Genomic DNA, 23,713 nt, shown 5'->3' with positions numbered 1-23,713 from the left:
ATTACATATTTCATCCTGTTGACCTCTACCTCAGGCCTGATAGCCCCAAATGAACTGCCCCTGAATCACTGCCCCCACTCCAATGTACTTTTACCGTTTGTGGATTTAATTCCTCTGTTGTCATTAGCAAAACTCCTCTTCCCATCCTGTTCTTTCTGTCCTCTCTGAAGACATCATATCCTTGCATTCTATTCCTATGGCCACATCATCATCGATTAACTAAGTCTCACTAATGCCCAAAACCTTTGGCCAAATTAAGCTAACCAATACCAAAAACTCCCCATCCTTATTTCAAATATTTCTGGCATTAGTATACATAAACTGCAACAGCCCTCTTCAGCCTACAACCTCCCTTACACCTTGTATTTCTTGTTTCTTATCCCACTCAAGTTAAGAACACGTAGTGCTTCATTTAGCATCATGTGATCACCTTCCCACTTACTGACTTCTAGGTTGTCTGGACCCATGCTCAACTGCACCCCCCCCCCAAACATTCTAGTTTCCCTAAATGCACTTCCAAACTCTCACTGAACAACACTTTCTCAAGACTCTTGTTACGAAATCCATTCAAATAGAAGCCACTGACTTCATATAAATCCTTTCTTCCATCAAACTCACTCCACACCATTCCTCCTGCACAATCGACAACAGACTCACAACTTGTAATTTCTCACATTTCTTTTTTTTTGCATACCACACTTGTTATTTGTACCAGTAAAATAAACATCTCTTTCACCTTTTCTCTCTCTCTGCATCCTTACAGCATCACTGATATCTTAATCTTAGAATTAGGAAAACAAGATTTTGTCACTCTCCTCAAGCACTCCCCTTATCAAAGAATCACCATACAAAATATAATCCTTATTCTCCTGCTTTCACTCTTTCATACTTTGCTTTGTCTCCCCTTTTGCTTCTGTGTCATACCATCAGCCAGGCATTTCTCTAACCTCTCAATTTCGTGTTTTGTTCAGTGGAGAACTCCATATAAGTGTGCTATCTTTTCCATTACCACCTGGCCAAATAGAAGCCACTGACTTCATATAAATCCTTTCTTCCATCAAACTCACTCCACACCATTCCTCCTGCACAATCGACAACAGATTCACAACTTGTAATTTCTCACTCTTCTTTTTTTTTGCATACCACACTTGTTATTTGTACCAGTAAAATAAACATCTCTTTCACCTTTTCTCTCTCTCTGCATCCTTACAGCATCACTGATATCTTAATCTTAGAATTAGGAAAACAAGATTTTGTCACTCTCCTCAAGCACTCCCCTTATCAAAGAATCACCATACAAAATATAATCCTTATTCTCCTGCTTTCACTCTTTCATACTTTGCTTTGTCTCCCCTTTTGCTTCTGTGTCATACCATCAGCCAGGCATTTCTCTAACCTCTCAATTTCGTGTTTTGCTCAGTGGAGAACTCCATATAAGTGTGCTATCTTTTCCATTACCACCTGGCCATTTTCCACCACATCATTCATATAGTTGTTCATACTGCTTGTAACACTAACTATGCCAATCACATTATCGTGCATTTTGTCTTTCAGCTCCCCACTACTTTACTTCACACGTCTTGCATTTGCTCACGAAACACGTTCTCCAGTTTCATTCTCCTTCAATAAATATCTCTTTCTGCAAAGTGCATACATTTTACACAGACTGCAGCAAACATAATCAGACATGTTAAAATTGCCTGCAACTGTTTTGCACACCGGTGCCATGATGTACAATACAGAATACAAGAAAACAAATATTATACCTTTGAAACTTACAAAATTAAGCACATCATCCTTCCAATTAATCAAAAAACATTCATAATAAATATAATAATAAAGCTAATTATTACTAAATACAAAAATAACTTATCCTTTGACACCAAAAATCACATGTGATATCTTCCACCCTCGTGCAGCAACTCCAAGGATTAAATACCATAGCAACCTTCCCTTTTTTCATTGGACTTCCAGTATAGAGACCACATGTTTAGTAACGATTACTAGTTTTATTAAAACAACAATAAAATCCAACAAGTTCTGTCCTGTAATGTTTTTATCATTACATAAACACATGGTTTTTATTGTGCCTATCTTTTGTAATGGGTGGTAGTGTGAAGCAGCATTAGAAATCCCCCAGTTGTGGTTGTACTGAAAATTTCAATCTTTTTCTTCTTCTGATACTTTGAGATAAATGTCAAGGAATGGTAATTTTCTGTGCTCCTCAAGTTTTAGAGTAACATTATGGGATACAGCCTACAACATCTCAAGTACTACAGAAAAAAGACAAAGACCCTCATTACCTTAAACATATTCATTGTTTTTGCAGCATTTTGCTATATATGCCAGATGAGATGATCTAGAGAGATCTGTATGTCAGAATATATAAAGGACTTTGAAAATAAAATGAAACACAGATTGGGATCAGCCTTTCATATAGCAAACACAGGCGACCGAGTATTTTGCCAAAAAAGGAAATGACATATATTGATCATAACTGTCATATAAGAAAATTTAAAGAAGCCTTAAAAATACTTTATACCCCCACACAATGTAACAAAAACCAATGCTTAATTCTAGATTTGGTATTAAACTTTATTAAAACTATCAGCCATGGATCTGGGACATGATACACATTATACCACAGAATGTGAACAGCAATAACTATCTTTGACAGTTGCTGTCAAAGTTGACATTTGCTGATCATCTACAAGTATCACATGCATGTTGTTTAATTCAACAGTTTTTTTCATTTGGTTATTTACTAGACTTTTGAAGTTAGCAAAACATTTTTCATATGTAATTATTCTTTCTAGTTTTATTTATTAAGAGTCCTGTGTTCCTGATGATATAAGTCCAACTTACTGGGTTTTAATGTTATTTTCATAAAAGTAATTCTTGTTACTAAACATGGTCTCTATACTGGAAGCTCAACATTTGCTAGACCATAGAAATATTAGAAGTCAACTTTCCTACTCCTCTTATTCCTTATAGCCTGAATAAATCATTTTATATTAGTTACTTAGAAGGGTCTCATCTGCTTATTTCATTTTGACACCCATTTTTTTCAATGAGTTATTTCTATAATTCCATAACTAGATCTGTCTCTTTTCTAACACTGCTTTATATAGATTAATGCTACCTGTTTTTGCCTGACATATTGTCATTTACTGACATTTTGCCTGACACTTTTTGAAAAAGGGCATGAAAACACAAAATACACCTTGGATCATCTATACATATTCTAAGTCAACAATCTAAAAACTAGTGTATATTTTGTGAGTCATCCTCCAAAAGCTTAAGTACATTTAATTTTTTCAGAAGCAAAATCAATTCAAGTTTTCTTAAACTTACAGAGAATGTGCACAATTTAGGAAGTGAGTAGTACAAATTCAGATAATAAACTACAATTCTGAAATGTTCTATGTAAACATCAGCAATATGTAAGGCCAGTAAACTGCCACTTGAGCAGTAACTCAGCTACCTGTTAAAATAATGTTTAGCTACTGATTTTGAACAAAATTAAAAACTATAAAATACTTACCACAGAAGATAAATCCTTAGTCCGGGAGTGACATATGGTCACAGTAGCATGATGCCATATCAGCAACTGAGCCATAGGTGAGCCGACAATTTTGCTGCGTCCAAGAACTACTGCACGACTACCTTCAATTTTGATACCTGTTAAGAGAAATGAATGAAATTTGATCCCTGAAATGAATCCTATTGATTTCCTTTTTTTTCTCCATTCTGGTTCTCACTAAGGGGGGGGGGGGGGGGGGTATTTTTTTTATATTTTTTTATTTTTTAAATAAACTAGGCACCACTATGAAATTCACTGATTTGCTTGTGATACAGGAGAAAAATCACAGTTTCCCTGATGAAAAAAAAATATATATATATATATAAATAAATAAAATAAATAAAAAAAAACCACTCCATATAAAACTGGCTAACTGTCCATACAGATTATTTGCACCATGAGTAGAATTAAACCCAGCTTAGGAAAAGATCAGTGTTTGGACCCACGATTATTGAATTACTTAAGGAATTCACAACGTAAACTGGAATATAAATTAAAATAAACTTTAATATATACTTCCTATATTTCGGCAACGTGATGTTGTCGAAATATAGGAAGTATATATTAAAGTTTATTCTCGTTACTAAACATGGTCTCTATACTGGAAGCTCAATAAACATTTGCTAGACCACAGAAATATTAGAAGTTTATTGAATTCCTTAAGTAATTCGATAATCATGTACAGCCAACATATAAGCTTTTTTTACAAGAAGCTTGGACCCACAATTTTGATTTCTTTCCCTGTTTTATAGGATTTGGGCATTTGTCCTGAGAAAAAAAAAACTATCTTTGCATTAAAAACAAGGACAACCAGTTAAAAAACGTATCAAGTATTGATACAAGCTTCAAATATTTTCAGTATACAAAGATATTAATTTAGCTATCAAGTAATAACTCAATTCGGTATGCATTGGAACATTTTTAGAACTATTAATGATGCTTGGTACTTAAAATTCATATCAGCAATTTTTTGAAACAATACATATGAGCCTCTGTACCTTAACTGCCACAGCAGTGGCATGCTCTAATTCAAGAATTTATCACACAAATTTGCATGAGACTTGCTAAATAAAGAAAATATGCTGATCTCCTAGAAATGGAAGTTTCTTACCTACCCCTATACAGAATCTCATGTTTTTCATCTCCATAACCTATAAATTAGCTAAAGAACAGACAACTGACAGACATCATATAGCCATCTTAAGGAATACAATTGATGAATAGCAAGATCGCTTATAAAATGCCAGTAACACCTAATTAGAACTCAACCCATTATAAGATGGGAGAGACAAAATAAGTAAATAAATAATCTTTCTACCACTGGAGAATCAGATGGAATTCTTGAAATTCGTAAATACATGTCATTATTAAGCATTTGATTATACATTAACATATATATATACACACTGCTTGGAAAGAAGTCAACTGACACCATAGTATGAGGAACAAACAGCCATAGTACCCACCTTAATAAGATGTAGGACTTCCTTTTGTTGTAATGACTGCAGCAATCCAATACTTTCCACAAGTGTACGATAGTGATCAATGGAAGTTTTTGGACCATTCTTCCTCTAGGCATGTAATCAGGCCCTGGACTGTTGTGGGACAGATTCCCCTTGAATTCAAGATGCTCCAGTTCATTTTACAGATGTTCAATAGGATTGAGATCAGGAGTCTGTGAGGAACAGAACTGCCCATTGTCTTGCTGAAAGAGACAATGGGCAGTTCTGTTGAAACAACACAAAGTAGGAAACACTGCATCGTCCAGAATGTTCATATACCTCTCTGAGTTCAATGCTCATGGCACCGCAAACAGATGTCAGAGGCCATACCAGGAAAAACAGTCACACTGCCACCTCCAAATTTCATAGTTGCCGTTACATACTCTGATAAGAGCCATTCACCAGGCATCTGCTTGACAGACAGTGTAGAGTGATTCATCACTCCATAACAGTTTTACAAGCTTCTTCATCCCATTGTACATGCACTTTGTTCCCCTGAAGACGACACTGCATGTTGGTTCAGATAATATGGGGCTTGCATATTGCAGTTCTACCATGGAAACCCATGTTGTGAGATTCATGTTCCAGTCAATGGCCGGAACTCCACAATGTGTTATTGACAAATGGTGGTTTTTACATATTATCATTTGTAGCACCCTATGATCATGTTTGGTGATGGGTCATCCACTGTTGGGTATCATTGGCAGTTGACTCCCTGCACTTCCATTTCAGTATGGTATCGCTGACTGTTGACCTGGGATTGCCCAATTTGTCAACAATTTGCTGAACAGATAGGCCTGCAACATGGCATCCTTTCACAATGCCTGCTTCAAACTCTGTCACTTACTTTCTCGCAACCATTTTACCTAGACACAGTAGCACTGACTTGGGAGATCATATTCCTCCAATTTATACCAACTACAAACATTTTATTCATTACGTGCACATGGAGGTGTCTAGTGATTTCTTTCTAAGCAGCATGCAAGACAATTGCAATTAAAAAAATAATTGCTATTATGGTTAATTATGCTTATTTTGCATTCATAATTAACACAAAAATAATATTGAAAAAAAAAAAAAATTGAACATGTTCATTTCTTAAATTATTTTTCAAGATTCAAATAAGCTTTGGTTTTAATTAGTTATATTGAGAGAAAGAACTGCAGCTACTAGAGCAGAATTGTCCAAGATTAACCAGGATACATGTAATATGCATAACGAACTGGCCGCATCACTGCCGTCTGAACTATGGAATAACATAGACACTATCACGTACAATAAAGCTACAATGGTGTCCGAAAAGAAAAAAACTCAGCCTAATTAAAAAATTCAATTCCCTTGTAAAAGAAAAAGAAAAGCAAAGGAAACATCTAGATGACTCCAAAGTAGTAATTAACCTCTCCTCAAGAGTTCTAACGAGAGATGAAACAAATCTTCTTATGAAAGGCTTTAATTTCGCTGTAATGCCATGACAAGTTCCGAAAATTGATATCATAGCCCAAATTGAAAAAGGAATAAGAAATGTACCAGGAGATATAGCAGATCTGATCCACATTCAAAGCACAGCATTACTATTAAATTGCAAATTACCACCAAAAAACAGAATTTGCAGCTCTTAAACTCAAATCAGACAAAAACATAGTCATAATAAAAGCAGACAAAGGAAATGCAACAGTGATTTTGAACTCAGAAGATTATAACGAAAAAATGAAAAGCCTTCTTGAAGATTCCAACACCTACACAGCATTAGACAGAGACCCACTTGGCAAACTCACAACAAAACCAATGAACTTATCAAGTATATACCAAATTGGTCTGAGGAACTAAAAAGAAATTTACAATCAAAACACCCACTAGTTCCTAGAATATATGGGGTTCCTAAAATTCATAAACGAGATATACCACTAAGACCAATAGTAGACAGAAGGGACTCCCCTACCTCAAATCTGGAAAAGCACCTTACAAACTTGATTTTACCACATATAGGAAAAACACCATCGTTCTTTAAGAACAGCACAGACTTCATAGAGAAAATAAAAGATATACACATCGATTTTCAGACATATTAGTGAGTTTAGATGTGGTCAGCCTTTTCACAAAGATTCCAAGAAATGAAACAGTAAACATCCTAGAAAATCTCTTCCCACCGGACATTGTACAGCTCTACGAACATTGCATAAAAAACAGGTTCTTTCTTTACCAAGACAAACTCTGGGAACAAAAAGAAGGACTAGCAATGAGTTTACCTCTCTCACCAGCTCTAGCAAACCTCTACATGGAAAATTTTGAAAATAATGCTCTACAAAACTGGCACATCAAACCAAAAATATGGCTCTGCTATGTGGACAATATCTTCATCATTTGGCCAGGACCAGCACTAGAATTGACTGAATTTAAAGACTATCTTAATAACCTTGTAAGTTATTAAGATAGTCTAACATCCTAACATAAAATTTACTCTTGAAATAAAAAACTTCCTTTCCTAGACATCCTTATAGAAATAAATGAAAGAAAAAACAGATTATTGTTCTCCATTTATAGAAAGCCAACAAATGCAGGAAGATTTCTTCATGCTACCTCACACCACCACCACCACCCCAAGCAAAAAATAGGCCTCATAAAAACCTTAAGGGATAAAGCATACAGCATCCCCAGTACAGAAGAAATGCAATACTTAACACAGATCCTACAACTGAATGGTTTCAAAACTAAGACAATTAAGAAAATTCTCAATACAGCACCCTACAAGAAACTTAAATAAACAAGACTTCAAGAATGCAGTCACCCTTCCTTATATCAAAAATGTAACAGATAAATTAGCCAAACTTCTCTACAAGTATAATATAAAAGTGACTTTCCTGTCACTTGAAAAAATATCAGCCTCATCTTCATCCTCCAAAACCTCCACATTACCCAATGAAAAAACCAGGAGTTTATAATATTCACTGTTCCTGTGGCATCTGCTACGTAGGCCAGACGGGGAAAAATATGCATGAGCAAACATCAAAAGGAAACACAAAAAAAAAAAAAAAAAAAAAAAAAAGTCTATCTTGGCATTTCACACAGCTTCTACTGGTCATGATGTACTCTGGGACAGAACAAACATGTCCTACATTGATAAAAACTGCTTCACAAGAAAATCCAAAGAGGCAGCAAATATGATTAAAATTCCTACACAATGCAATAAAAATCAAGTTTGGTCAGCGTTTATTAAAAATTTACCCAGTTCAGACCTTGGACAGAGTGAAAGTGAACCACAGAAAGCAACATCAAATAGCATTGTTTCCAGTTAACACGTATTAAACAGGTTCTTTGGTTTTTTTAATGAACTTTTTTGATGTTCATAATACCAATAAATGAACTTGTTTTTTCGTAATTTCTTATAGTTTGTGCTTTAAACTGTTAGTTATCTTTACCCCTGAAGATGTTAGTCTGATGACTAACAAAACTTGTAGGGTTTGTTTTTTAGAACTTGTTTAGTTTTAAAAAAAAACAGTCTTTTTTAATAAAAATGTGGTCACAAAACCAGAATGATTCGATTGAGCTTTGATTTTGTTTACCTGGAAATAGTTACATTTACAATTCCCAAATAAAGAATGCTTCTTCATGGTAAACAACTGTCACATATATTTTTCTTTTTCAGAAACTTGGAAATCAACAGCAGTGAATATCTTTAAACCACAGTCATCCTAGACAAGTGAAGATTTGCTTTTTGCAAATCTTCACTTGTCTAGCTCATGAAAGATAGAGGATTAATCCTCTATCTTTCATCCATTGAGTATCTCTTCATTTTATGGTCATAATGGTGAACCCATGTTTCATCACTTGTGACTATGCACAACAGGAAGGCATCCCCCAGTCTTGCAGCACTGCAGAAATTGTGTACGGATGACTTTCCATGGTTGTTTGTATTCACTGCTCAGCATTTTCAGGAGACCCACTGTGTGTAAATCTTGTTATAGCTGTGATCATTAATGAGAAGCACCAGCATTGGTTTTCTAATACTAAATGCTTTTCACGTTTTGTGAGTTGTGATGGAACAATCCTCCTTGATTGCTACATCAATGTAACTCATTGTCTGTTGTTACTGCTGTTGTTAACCAACTGCTTGGAAGCTTGTCTCTAACCTTGATTTTACCACTCTTAAATTGTCTGACCCAGCATGTGACTTTTCTTGTGAACAGTGTCATCTCCATACACATTTTTTGGATGGATATGAATTCCATTGGACTCATCTTCCAGAATAAGGAATTCAATCACCACTCTTTGCTTCATACCTGCATCTATAACAGCCACAATTTCAAACTACTTCTGTGCTATGCTCATCTGACTAATCATAGCATCCTCACTGTGGTGGTGTAATAATTAGGTCTGCATTTTTATTACCCTGCTCTGCCTTTTTGCTTTCTTTATTTAATATTTCGGAATGGTCAGCTGCCATCATATATCTATTTCTACTATATCTTATCTCCCATGCTCTACAGTGTAACAAATTTATTTGTTTTAACAACTGTGCAAGTTAGACTTTATATATTGAGTATGAGATCTTAAATCAAAGACTAAGCAGATATTGTTTATATTCTCCACTTATATTATTCTTGCTTTAAATTAGTCGTGGCTTAAATATTATTATTATTATGTAACACCTCCAGGGAGTTGAAAGACTCTACGAGGGAGGGCACCTACTCTACAACTCTGTCTCAATCCACCAACTACACCACTACCACTAGTAATTTCAGACAATCACAAACATCCATGCACACGGCAAGATTCGAACCCACAGCTTTTTTGGTTGGAGAGCAAACACTAACCACTCGACCAACCAGGCCAGTCAATACAATTCATATAAATTTCTGTCATATGCAGGTTCGAATTTTTTAGGATAGTGAACTGACAAAATCAGTTCAATGTGTTGTTTACAAACTATTTAATTAAGTCAAACAGAAATATGTACAGAATGAGTTACATTCAAATATATACAAAATGTCATTACAAAATTTTTCTTTTTGCTATTCTCAATCCTTTCTAATTTAACCTTAGTTCTAAGCTAATTCACAATCTAGCATAATAACTAAACCTTGGTTAAGCCTAATTCACCATTAACACATTAACATACAATTATCTCATAATCATAGACTCTTGACATATATTCTTATTCAGTATTACAACTACTTACAATTCTTGTTCAGCACAGTTTTTCACATTAACCTTTGTTCACATATAAGTCCTTTTCTTGTTTGTCTTTCTACTTACTGATTCGTTCATGTTTTCCTGTTAAATTTCTTCCTTGTCTGAGTTGTTGACTATGCCTTTGCCTTATAGGACCCTTAACATGACAGTGACGTACAGCTCCTTCCCTTCGAGACAAAAAAACACAATATTTCTTGTATGGCGATGTACCCAGGTAGAAGACTTAGACCTTACGACGCTTCTCTTTCAGTTTCTGACAGCAAACTTGGTGTAATGTGAACTTAAGAGAAAGCTTAAAAAACCCTAAGAACAAAATTCCTTCTCAATTGCCTTATATGGGCTCTGACTTCCACCACGCAATTTCTTGAAATTCGTCACCTATTTACCTCTGGACATGCTGACATCATTCTTCACGTTTTTGGAATTCTTTATCTATGGCAACTATGGTCATGATGAGACTTTTCTTATTTCTTGCATCTCCTCTCCATATGAATTTGTGAACATTTTTTATGCTGGAACATGATATTAGTAACATTTAGTCCATGTCCTGAAGAGAAATTTCCTACTTAGCTGTTCAGATTTCCAATGCTAATGTCCCCCCCTCCCCCTCCAAAAAAAAACTCCTCCATTTCTTCCTTAGGACCTTCCGTGTCAATCAGGGAAAAAAAAAGATTATCCTCATATTTAGTGTCGAATGCTATAGCTATTCCTTCTTTTACCTGATTGTTATTGCCTAAATATAACATATTGTATTTGTTTCTTACAAAGATGTTTTTGTCTTCTTTGTTTCAGTCACAGTTATTATGTCAATCTGGTACTTATCCAATTCTTCTGCTAGTTCCATTTCTTTTACATTGATAGTACCAATCTTGAAATCTGCTAGTGTGGAGTTGGGATGTGTTTTGGGATTTGTTCCAGAAGTAAACAAATACTGCTTACCCTAGTTCCCTGATGAAAGCAACAGGGCCTTGTTTAACATTTCCTGGTTAACCAAGGCCAGCATGTAACTTGTATTCACACTTGTACCACCCAGTATGAAAAACTGTCATACTGTGCCATCATTTGGGATTTTGATTTAAACCAATAAGAATACAATTAGTTATTCACACGTGACATCAATTGATGCCGTTTAGTCATTCTTGCAAATCATAGGGTTTTGGGAGTGAAGTCTTCTGCTATAAGAAAGTAAGATTGCAGATGCCTTTCCTTAGAGAGTTAGTAGGACAATCACAAACATCCATGCCTATGGAAGGATTTGAATCTGCATCCTTTACACTAGCTTAAGAATACAATTTAGTTGGCTAAATCCCAAATTGCCAGCTCATCCATATTCATTCAGTATTTAGCTAAATACCTAACATGATGAAGGTAAGAATACCTGGTCAGTTCTCTGCATTCCTTGGAGGTCTCCCAGTTATACAGCTTTGACCCATAAGCACCCATATATATATATATAAAATTTAAAACAAGCAAAACTATTCTTACCAGATCTTTTAATTAATTCTAAACATCCATATGGAGTACAGGCAATAAAAAATCCCTTTAATAAACCATGGAGTAATTTTCCTGCATTTTCATCATGGATCCTTAAAAAAAAAAAAAATAAATAAAAAAATAAATAAATAAATTCAGCAATAGTTATTTTTCATTTTTTAAATTCAAATATCAAAAAAGTTCATAAAGGGAACAGAATTAAAAACATTAAAATTATGTAAACTGGTTCTTTGTGTTACTACTATTAAGATACACTAATGGTATTTTAATATATATATAAAAAAAAAAAAAAAGGATAAATTCATGACTTTTCCCTTTCAAGAACCCGATTATAAATTCCATTTTAATAATAATAAAAAAAAAAAAAAATGAAATGTTTAACAAAATTTTAAATGGAAAATGTATTTTTTTAAAGCTTACTCAAAATTAAAAATGTAAATACTTATAAAACAGCAACTGTCATTTTATTAAAAAAAAAAAAAATATATATATATATATATATATATATAATTAAAAAATTTACAGAAAAATGTTAACCTGACATAAATAAACACCCACATCTTCACCTTTTTGGCTTGTTAAATGATGCAAAGTTTTGTATGGAAATCTATAAACTAGTTTTTGCATTTGTTTGAAGTAGGGTTACTAGCATCACTTTCCCCTCATCCATGTAGGTGCACACTGACAGGTAATTTACTGATCGAAAAAATTATACTAAATCACCAAAATTTGTTTTTAATAAAAAACGTTCAAATGTTCTGAAATAACAGGCAAAGCATGCATATCCATATGTACTCATCAAGTATATATATATATGGACCCTCGAGTGAAAGTATCTCATACATAATGTATAACCACGGAACATTTTAGTGCTACCTGCACAATATATCTAACTAATACATAAATATTGAAACAGACAGGAACAAGGAAAACATCGCTGCATTCTCAATGGAGAACTGCTTAGTATACAAGTAGCCCAGTCATGCAAACTTTGTTTGCTTATACTTGGATAAAGGATGAAACCAAGAATATAATTTCCTGGCATCTTTAATTTATAGTATAACCAAGTGAAAAAAATTTTCAAGGATCTAACAATATAAGAGTCCTGACAAATAAATTAATTTAAAGAAAAACTGTAAGATATTATTAATAATGTAAACTTAATTGTATAGAGTCATATAATCAGGATGCTTATGATATCATCATTAAACTTCCTAATACGTATCCTTAAGGAATGTACAGGATATTATTATAGTGCTACAAGAAATGTTTACATTATTAATAACTTCCTACATAATTTCCTCTAATTAGTCTATTATTTGTCAGAACTCCCCTATTGTAGGATCTTATATTTCTGTTTCCTAAGGCACTTCTAAGTGCATCAATTCACCAACATCTAGGCGGATTGATGCACCATCCTGGCATCAAATACATCTTCTGCTAACACAATGGCCAACCAGGCTGGCATTAGCCAGCCTGGTTAGCGTATCTGCTCTCCAGCCAAAAGGCTGTGGGTTCGAATTCCACCGTGGGCATGGATGTTGATTGTCTGCAGAAATACTAGTGGTGGTGGTAGTTGCAGTTTGTTGTAGTTGGTGGATTGAGTGGTGGAGACAGAGTTGTAGAGTAGGTGCCCTCCCTCATTAATTCACTGGATTGGAGGTGTCACATAATACTACTACTACTACTAATAATAATAACTTCCACTTAAATGACCAGATTACCTGAGATTAGCTCTGCTCACACATGCATGTTCCTTTCTAAGATCTTTTTTTTTTTCCCTATTCAAAAATATTTGGCCCTGACTGCATATCTGACACATGTATTTCTAACCCATGTGTCAGATATGCAACTTAAAAAGTGGTTTGAGTACTCCAGGAATACTCAAACCACTTTGAGTACTTTTCTCTCTAAAACTCACTAAAAATTACACCTAAATAGCAGAATGTTTTACTTGTTTTTCTATATTCAGATGCAGTTATGTTTTCAATGCTCCCATATTTTTACAATCTTTGCCTTTATTATTATTATTATCTGAATTTCATACCAAATTTGTTACAGTAGTTATTCAATTTAGTGCCTTGTACTGAATTTATTTAAGAGTATATGCTGTATATATGCTGCTCTTAAAAAATATTTAAGAATGAAAAATTTACTGATGTTGACATCAATACATTATCACGGTGGCAAATGATTTTCTAAGCTGTAATTAGTTGGTGGTTTTTAACCATAATTAACATCACGGCCCACAATCCACGGAAAGATTACTTTAAAAAATATTGATGGTAGGGAAATTACTGAAGCTAATCAAATAGTTGAATTGCTTAGAGATCATTTCGCAAAAGTGTACCATCTTCATAGTGATAGTGCAGTGTCAAATGTGCCATTGACTGATGAGAGTATAGAGACAGACGAAATTGAGGTGCTTAATATATTAAAGAACCTTAATGGTAACACTGACATTGGGTTAGATGGCATATTGGTCCATGTATTACAAGAATGTGCAAGAGAATTAGCAACTCCTCTAACCAGGATGTTTAATTTAAGCTTCAGTTCTGGTAAAGTGCCAATTGAGTGCAAAATAGTTCCATTGCACAAGGGAGGCTCTAAGACTGAGGTTGCAAATTATAGACCAATCAATATATCTGGAGTGGTGGTTAAGATTTTGGAGAAATTGGTTAAAATTAGAATTCAGGACTGGGTGGACAGCAGTATGATACTTTATAAGGGGCAACATGGTTTTGTTAAGGGTAGGTCTTGCCTAAGTAATTTGCTTACTTTCTATAATAAAGTAACAGTGGGGTTGGATAGAGGAAATCCTTACTCTGTGATACTGCTTGACTTTGCAAAGGATTCCACATAGAACTCTGTTACATAAATTAGAGCAAATGGGTATGGATCCAAAGATGGTGATTTGGATTAAAGGATGGCAGGCGGACAGATATCAAAGAGTGGTTTACGGAGGAGCTGAGTCCAGGAAAAGGCAAGTGACTAGTGGTGTACCTCAGGGCTCAGTGCTCTATTGTTTAATTTGTACATCAATGATATTGGAAATACCTTGAATGGAAATATCCACTTGTTTGCTGATGATGCAAAATTGGGAAGAGCGATAATCAATTCAAATGATGTAAATATTTTACAGGATGACTTAAATAGGCTGACAGTATGGACTGAGGTAAATGGCTGTCAGTTCAACGTGGCTAAGTGTAAGGTGATACACTTCGGGAGGATGACATCGCATGCTGTTTACTATATTAACGGAAGTGAACTGCAGGAAGTTGATGAGACAAGAGACTTGGGAGTTACTGTGGACAGAGAACTTAAGTTTAAAGGGCATGTTGCAAAGATTGCCAAAACAATAAGGCATTAATAAGGCCGCATTTGAACTCTTGTGCACAGATCTGGTCGCCAGGATTTCTTGGTGATGCGGAGGTGGTGGATAGGATTCAGAGGCGGGTTACAAAGATTGTTGCAGGTCTGTGGGATGTTCCCTATGAGGATAGATTGATGATCTGTGGGCTCCAAAAACTAGCTGATAGATGTAGGAGAGGAGATATGATAGAGGTATTTAAATTGTTAAAGGGATTTTACAGGATTGATACTGATGATATTTTTAAGACCAGTGCAGGATGTGAGAGAATGAGGGGCCATTCCTGTGTAAGAGTGTGTAAGATTGTGGTTAACAAGAGTGTTAGGACTAGATTTTTTACTTGGAAGGTTGTGAATGGGTGGAATGCTTTGCCAGAGGTGGTTGTGAATACTTCAACTGTGAATGAATTTAAGGAGAGGTATGACAGGTATTGTGTAAATAATGGTTAGTGTGTCGATGTCAGGTCTCCCGCGATGAGTCTTTTGACTGAATGGAGACACCGTTAAAATAATAATAATAACATCATCTTCATAAAGTATAGTGATGAGATTAGTAACTCCAATTTTGATATTAGCTCTAATGCGACAATTTTCCATAAATGCTATTCATATAGATGGTGAATAACAGTGGAGATTGTGTGCATCCTTGTCTTACACCTGATTTCATATCAAACAATCTTCCAGTTCTAACTATAGCCTATATTGCACTTTATAATGTTCCATTTACCCCACATAACTGTAGCATTCTAAATGAACAAGTTTTCTCTTGATTTTGTCATATACTTTTCCAGATTTACAAAATGTAAACACAGATCCTTGTCATAGTCTTATAATTTCTCAACTATTTCTCTAAAGTGAAACTCTGATCCTACCACCATCTGCAGAAAGGATGTCAGGATTCCTGTTCTGGTTGAGGCCAGAATGTTTTTCAAGAACAAGCCAGCCCCAAACTAGCATTTTCTCAAGGATGATTGCATAAATCTTAACTGGATCACTCAGTAGAGAAATTATTCTGAAATTTTCACATTTTTTTTATTTTCCATTCTGATGAATAGGTACTATGAGAGCTCCTCTATTCCACTCATCTGGAATTCAAACTTCTGATCAGGCCTTCTGAATTATGCAGCACAGCCACTTGCAACACATTTACACTGTCAAATTTCTAACTGAGTATCATCTACTCCAAATGTCTTTCCACATTTCAGGTTTTTTCATAGCTTTTTTTTCTTAAACTCAAGTACTGATGTAATCCAGATTGCATTCCTCTTGTATATTTTCTATTATACACTGCTGGTTTCATTCAGCTATTTTTCAAAGTAATGACTCCAGACATCTACAAGTGGGAGAGGGTAAAAGTTCTGATAAACACCATCATCAAATTCCTGCCATGTATCCTCAAGGAGGGTGTACAGGTATGAAAGTATTACATGAAAATTTACATCATTACTAACTTCCTATCTACAATTTTCCTCCAGATCAGTCTGTTACTTGTCAAGACTCCAATATTATCACTTGTTTTGCCAATCTTTCCTTGCCCATTCTGTTTAAATGACCATACCACCTGAGATTAGCTCTGCTAACGCATTCCTGGATGCTGACAATGTCAAGTTCTTTCCTAATATCCTCATTTTTAATATGATATTGCCATTGATGCCATCTGTTCACGCCTCTAATCTTTCTCAGAACTCTCATATCTGCAGTCTCTAGTCTTAGGTCAAGTGTTTTACTTCTGACCCAGCTCTCAGATCCATAAGTTAAAACTGATTTGAACACTGTCTTGAATACAGCTAATTTAGTGTTCCAACTAATTTCTCTCTTATTCCATATAAATTTATTCAATTGACTTCCTACTATACCAGCTTTATTGATTCTGTTGTTCATTTCCATATTTAATTTACCATCTTCACTAAAAATCGTGCCTAAGTAAGTGAAATGTTTTGCTTGTTCCAAAGGTTCTCTGTTCACAATGCAGTTGACATTTTCAAAGATTCTGCCTATTTTCATTGTCTTTGTGTTTTTATTGCTGACCTTCATACCATATCTATTACAACAGTTATTCAATTTAGTCAAGGATTCTTGCAGACTCGTAGTGGATTTATTGATAAGTATAACATCATTCGCATAAAGCAAAGAGCTGACATTAACATCTCCAATTATGATATCATGTTTAATACCACCTTCCTTCATAATGTGATCCATATAGATAATGAATAACAGAGGGGATAATGTACATCCTTGTCTCACACCAGATTTAACATTAAACCATCTTCCTGTACTTCCTTCAATTCTAACTGCTGACTTACAACTGAAATAAAGACTAAGTATTGCTTGATATAATGCCCCATTGACACCATATAACTGTAGTGTATTGAATAGCTTCTCTGTTGGCACCTTCTCATATGCCTTTTCCAGATCTACAAAACTCAAATAGAGATCTTTGTTATAATCCCATGATTTCTCCACTATTTGTCGTAAAGTGAAGATCTGATCATGACATCCTCTATTTGACCTGAATCCAGCTTGTTCTTCACCAAACTTTTCTTCCACAATTCTTCTCAACCATTTCTCAAGTATACTTGCATAGATTTTGCCAGGAACACTCAGTAGGGAACTACCTCTGTAATTTTCACATTCCGTTTTATTTCCCTTTTTATATATGGGTACTATGAAAGCTCTACTCCAAATCATCGGGAATTCGTCCCTCTGTCTAGGCCTTCTGAACTATGCAGTGCAGCCACCGGATAGTTCAGAACATAGAAAATAAATTGATATTTATTTTCTATGTTCTTGCCAAAGTCCTCCCATGACTTTTGTTTAGCTAGTTTTACACAGTGTTTAGCTTTCTTACATTTGTCTCTGTATTCTCTAAGCGCACAAGCTGACTTATTTGCCAGGAACTTTTGATATGCTTTCTTCTTTTCCTTCACTGCCTCTTTAACTTCCTGTGTCCACCATGGGGGTTCTGATTTTTTTATCCTTGCAGACAACCTCACTACATGCCTCTCTGGCTGAATCTCCAAGGTTTGATTCCTGTTCTCAAACTCTTTCATATTTTCTTCAATAATCTTTGTGTATTTTAGTCTGCAGTTCACATCTGAGAGATGCTCAACTTTTATTCGCTTTAAAACTTTCTTACATGTTATAACTAAGATGAAAAGCCAAACAGCTATTTATCTGGCAACCTTAATTAAAAGGTCGCCAGAAAAATAGAAAATCCATTGTTGATGGATTTTCTATAAAATCCATCAACAATGAATTTGCTATTTTTCTGATATTTATTTTCTATGTCCCAGTTAAGCGAAACTCTAAGACCGAGAACTATGATCTATGAGTTTCATGCCGAAGAACTCTCGGCGAATCCAAGCATAAGTGACCACTTGGTAGTACAACACCAAGGCAACTCGAAGCAAAGGCAGAGCAAGCTCCCTCACCATTCTTGATATTTTCTCATAATGTAAAAACACAGCTCCTAGGAGATTTAATACTGTCATTACATTATGAGAAGAGGTCACTACCCAGACCGGTATCAACCTTTTTTGAGGTCTCATCAGTGAGTAGGTAGACCTGGATGATATCAAAGTTTAAGTGAAAAGAACTTACACACCTTCACTATATGAATGCCATAAAGGTGTGCCTATATATTATAACTAAGATGAAAAGCCAAACGGCTATTTTTCTGGCGACCTTAATTAAAATTAAGGGGATAAAAATCCCTTGTTGTTTTACAGCTAAGTAAGCTAAAAAATATCAAGGATAATGAGGGAACTTGCTCCACCTTTGCTTCGAGTTGCCTTGGTATTGTACTACCAAGTGGTCACTTACGCTTGGATTCGCCGATAGTTCTTGGGCATGAAACTCATAGATCGTAGTTCTCGATCTTAGAGTTTTGGTTACTGGCTGTAAAACAACAAGGGATTTTTATCCCCTTAATTTTTCTTACACGTTATTCTTTTCAATATGAAATTCAATTTTATCCTGCTCAAGACTAAATAGTGATCACTTCTAATTTCAAATCCTCTGTACACTCTGGTGTCCTGCACCAGAGAGAAAACATCACTATCAACAATAACATAGTCAATGAGACTTTTCTTATTCCTTGCCTCTTCTCTCCATGTGAATTTGTGCACATTTTTATGTTGAAACATGGTGTTAGTAAGAACCAGTCCATGTCCTGAGCAGAAATCCAACAGATATTTGCCATTATTATTAGCTTTGCTCTTTTCTCCAAATTTTCCCAATATATTTTTGTATGTCTGAAAATCATTTCCTACTCTGCTATTTAGATCGCCAACAAGGACAAACTTTTCCTTTTTCATAGTGTCAGATGCTTTCTCTAAAGCATTAAAAAATTCCTCCACTTCTACCTTAGAAGAATCTTCTGTGGGACCATAGGCACAAATAAGTCTCATTGTCCAGTTTCCCATTCTGATATTTGCCCACATTACTCTACTTGAGACTGGCTGCCATTCAAGAAGATTAGCCTCGTATTTAATGTTGAATACAATGGCTACGCCTTCTTTTCCTTGAATGTCATTGCCTGAATATAACATTTTGTATTTATTGCTCAGAAAGATCTCACCAGTTTTTGTCTTTTTTGTTTCAGTCACCCCTATTATGTCGATCTGGTACTTATCTAATTCCTCAGCTAGCTCCATTTCTTTGCCATTCAGGCTTCTTACGTTGATAGTACCGATCTTTAACTCTGGTGATGTTGAGTTGGGGTTTGTTTTCAGATTTGTTTCAGTAGCTGACTTTTCGCTGTTCACCCTGGTTCCCTAGTGAAAACAATGGGGGCCTTGTTTAACTGGGCGATGCCCCAGCCGGCATGAAATTTTGTCATGTTGTACCATCATTTTATAATTTGGTTTAAGCCAATAAGAATTACAATTTGGTAGGCTAAATCCCAAATTGCCAGCCCATCCTCGTTTGTTCAGTATCCAGGTAGATACCCAACAGGGTGCACCACGAGAAGGTGAGAATTGGACATTAGGTCAGAAGCCCTGGACGGTTCTCCGCATTCCTTTAAAGGCGATGATGTGGTGGTCTCCTCTCAGTTATACAGCTTTGACCCTTAAGCACCCCCCTGATAAAAACACCTAGAACAAAAATTAATTAATTTTATGTCTTCTTATATATCCTAAAAGAAAAAGAACAAATTATTAACGTTTGATGAAACATAAGGGTTAAAGGATTTAACATGTTCTTTCTTGTGTCATATCAACTGCTTTAATATCATTTTTGTTCTGTATGTTTATCAGAACTTTTCACCCCGCCCCCATAAAGTATCCTTATATTAAATTTTCATTTCACCTTCATCATCTTTGATTCCTTTTTTAAACATTTTTGATTCGTGCTCCATTTCTAACCTTTTTCAATAGCCTTCAGAACATTTTGCCACCTTCCTGATAGTTTTCTTCTATATTCTTACACAGTCTTCCCACAGACAATGTGTAAAAGTAGCTTTATTTTTAGCTACTTTTACACATTGTTTTCCTGTCTTAGATTTTATTCTGTATTTTATGAGAAAACGTGCTGTTTTATTTCCTAAGAACCTTTCATGATGCTGCCTTCTTTTCCAGGACTGACTCTTTAGCTTCTTGACTTAGTCAGAGTTCTACTTTTTATGTCCTTGCAAAACTTACCACATGGGGCTCTCTGGCTGAATCAAAATGTTTTTTTTTTCCTTCCTGACACAAAGTATCTGTGTACATTTCAAAAAGCTATCCGACTGATATTTTTAAAACTTTCTAACATATTTTTCTTTTCAATATGATATTAAATTCTATCCTGCTCAAAACATAATGGTGATCATTTTCTATTTCAATCTCTTATATACTCTTGTGTCCTAAACTAGCATGAAGATACCAACTCTCCTTTCTTTATGTCAACTGTCTTCTCTAATGATACAAAAATTTTTTCTTCTTCCTGGCTGGAACCTTCTATGGGGACCATAGACAAGAAATCTCATCTAACTGATCATTCCGAAATTTGACTACATCATTATTTGAAATCAACTGCCATTCAAGAAATTTATCTTGTTTAGTGTTAAATACTATAGCTACACCATGCTTTCACTGATCCCAATGCCTAAACAAATAATCTTGTAATTATTATTTAGAAGGATATATAACCCATTTGTCTTTTTACTCTAAGTAAGACTAATTATTGCAGCTTTTATGTCTGCTTCTTATGCTAATAGTATTATTTTGTACATATTCCCTGATGAAATCTGGGAATATGTAGAAATAAATGATCCTTCTTTAGCTGGGCATTACCCCAGCTGGAATGACATTGATCATATCGTACCATAATATTTGTTGATTTAATAAACCAATACAGAATATAATTTCTGTCACCTAAATCACAAATTTACAGCCTTCCACTGTTTATTCTGTATACAGATAGATACCTAATAACAGGTGTGTCACATGAGAAGGTAAGGACTGCATAATGGTTCATAAGTTCCAGTCAGTTCTCTACTCTGTAAGGAATGGAGAAATGAATGGGTCTGGGAAGCCCTCTCTAAGTTAGCTAGCTTTGATCCCTAAGCACACATGTCTGCTTCATTTCAGTTGGGTTTTAAGCTGAAAAATTTTCTTCATTACTTACCTAAAACACACCGTTTATTCATATTGTAGTTTTCTATATCTATGTACACCTTAGCTTTAAATTAAAAAATTTCAAACCTTGTAAACTATAAATGCTAGCCTGGGTGGCCACGGTTAGTATAATTGCTCTCTAACCAATAGGCTGCAGGATGAATTTCATCATCCATTGTGAGAACACCATGCCACTTATTGGAGGCCTGAAGTAGCTTGTAAAAAATTCTGTGTTTGGTTTCTAGAGCAGGGTTTCCAGGCTATGTAAAAATAAAATAAAAACTAATTAAAAAAAAATTAGTCCAACCACAGTATCAATATACTAAAGTTTATAGCTTTTGTGGAGAAGAGCCGCATAAAAAAATGTGCAATTAATTAAAATGTTTATTTTGTTTTGAAATATGAATGTTTTACTTATTGAGGATTTTTTCTATTTTTATTAATTATTAAAATTTATTCAACATAATATGGAAATCCTGCTCTAAAGACCAAAATGGAACTTTTCAGGCCACCTTCAGTGATCTCACACTGAGTGATAAATTCATCTCCTACCTAAAAACAATCAAAAACATCCATGCCTACAATGAAATTTAAACAACCTACAGCCTGTTAGTTAGTTCATGGTAGGCCAAGTGGTGAGTGTTTACCTGCAAATCAGATGAACTTAGAAATAGTTTGGAATACTATTCCATTGGCAAAGTGTAATACCAAGAATATTAACTTAAAACAAATTATCTGGCCACAATTCCCAAAATTTTTATGGATGATATGTTTAAATTTTTCTTAGCAATGTCAGGAAGTTTGCTAGTCTGAAATCAATATTTCTTGCATATTTAACTTACCCATCTACATCTTTACTGGGAGAAACTGAATTAGTTACAAGGTTGGAATCGATGGGATTATCTGAATCTAACGGTAACTGCAAGAGAAAAATCAAAATAAGCTAGTAAAATTAGATGGACTTTGCAGACTTTTGTAGATATTGTATTAAATGCATAAATTTTGTATAACTAAATTGTATCTTAATAAATTTAGTTTAATCCTTTATCCAAGTGTGAGCAAACAAAGTTTGCGCCTGCAAGTATCTTCAAGACTGGGGTAAGGTGGTACAACAAAAATAAACTTTCAATAAATTGCATCTATTCACCAAAATGCACACAGCATATATCTTTATGTTCCGCAACAATTAACTTAGCTGAGACAGTGTACTGCCAGTGGTAATTTTAAGAAATCTATACTGAACAAAATAGCATGCTCTCCAGTGAATGGAATATGCTTTTAGTGAAGATAGTTTACCAGCCTACCAGTACTACTGAAGTTCAACTTGAATTTCAGTGTAGCCTTCCAAACATCCATGACACTATCATCAGAAGATGCATCTATGTGCATGAAGTATCCAAAATGTGGTGTGGTAGGAAATTTTTCACTTTTCTCAAGAGGCAAAGGAGATAATTTATAATTTTGCAAGACTGATTTCACACTTTTTTTAACCAAATATCAATGCTACAGAATGAATGCTATTTGTCTTTTTTTTTTTTTTTACTTATTTTGACAAAATCTGGAAACCATGCTCTACTTGAAAAAACAGAACTTTTTCAAGCCACTTCAGGCCTCCAACAAATGGGATAGCAGTTTCATATTGGATTTATTTTTCATTTCTGAAATTATGGATTATACAACCGTGCTAAAATAACTCTTTTTATTATCCCAACATTTCGATCTTCATCTGAAGCATACATAAATATACAAGACAAGCTGCATTAAATTTCAAACCGTAAGCAAGAGAAACAAAGATTTGATCACATGCTACTCACTGGCATGACCTCTAGTGAAAAAAAAAAAAAAAAAAAAAAAAAAAAACATCAAGCTAGATTTAATTTATGATTACATCAATAAATATTCTTGCCTTATAGATGGTTTTCCTTTCCAGTAACAGTGATGTCCTATTTCTATTATTATATTACAATTGTTATTTT

The 23,713-nt window shown here is 34.7% G+C and overlaps 1 protein-coding gene across 1 annotated transcript in view; it reads right to left on the bottom strand.

The window, feature by feature from the left end:
- The window catches only part of pug (pug C-1-tetrahydrofolate synthase, cytoplasmic), a 426,201-nt gene that overhangs the window by 332,258 nt on the left and 70,230 nt on the right, over positions 1–23,713 (bottom strand). The window contains exons 5-7 of the mRNA XM_090399374.1: positions 22,580–22,656; positions 11,761–11,861; positions 3,545–3,681 (exon numbers count right to left, since the gene is read on the bottom strand). Of these exons, the coding sequence (XP_090255500.1) occupies positions 3,545–3,681; positions 11,761–11,861; positions 22,580–22,656 (315 nt within the window). The remainder of the gene's footprint in view (positions 1–3,544; positions 3,682–11,760; positions 11,862–22,579; positions 22,657–23,713) is intronic.

The sequence above is a fragment of the Typopeltis vanoorti genome, chromosome 10 (genome assembly GCF_054136105.1).
Source record: "Typopeltis vanoorti isolate ZY-2024b chromosome 10, IOZ_Tvanoo_1.0, whole genome shotgun sequence".
NCBI classification, from domain to species: domain Eukaryota; kingdom Metazoa; phylum Arthropoda; class Arachnida; order Uropygi; family Thelyphonidae; genus Typopeltis; species Typopeltis vanoorti.
The sequence above is the reverse complement of the archived record's forward strand: the minus strand, read 5'-3'. Positions and strand labels throughout refer to the sequence as shown.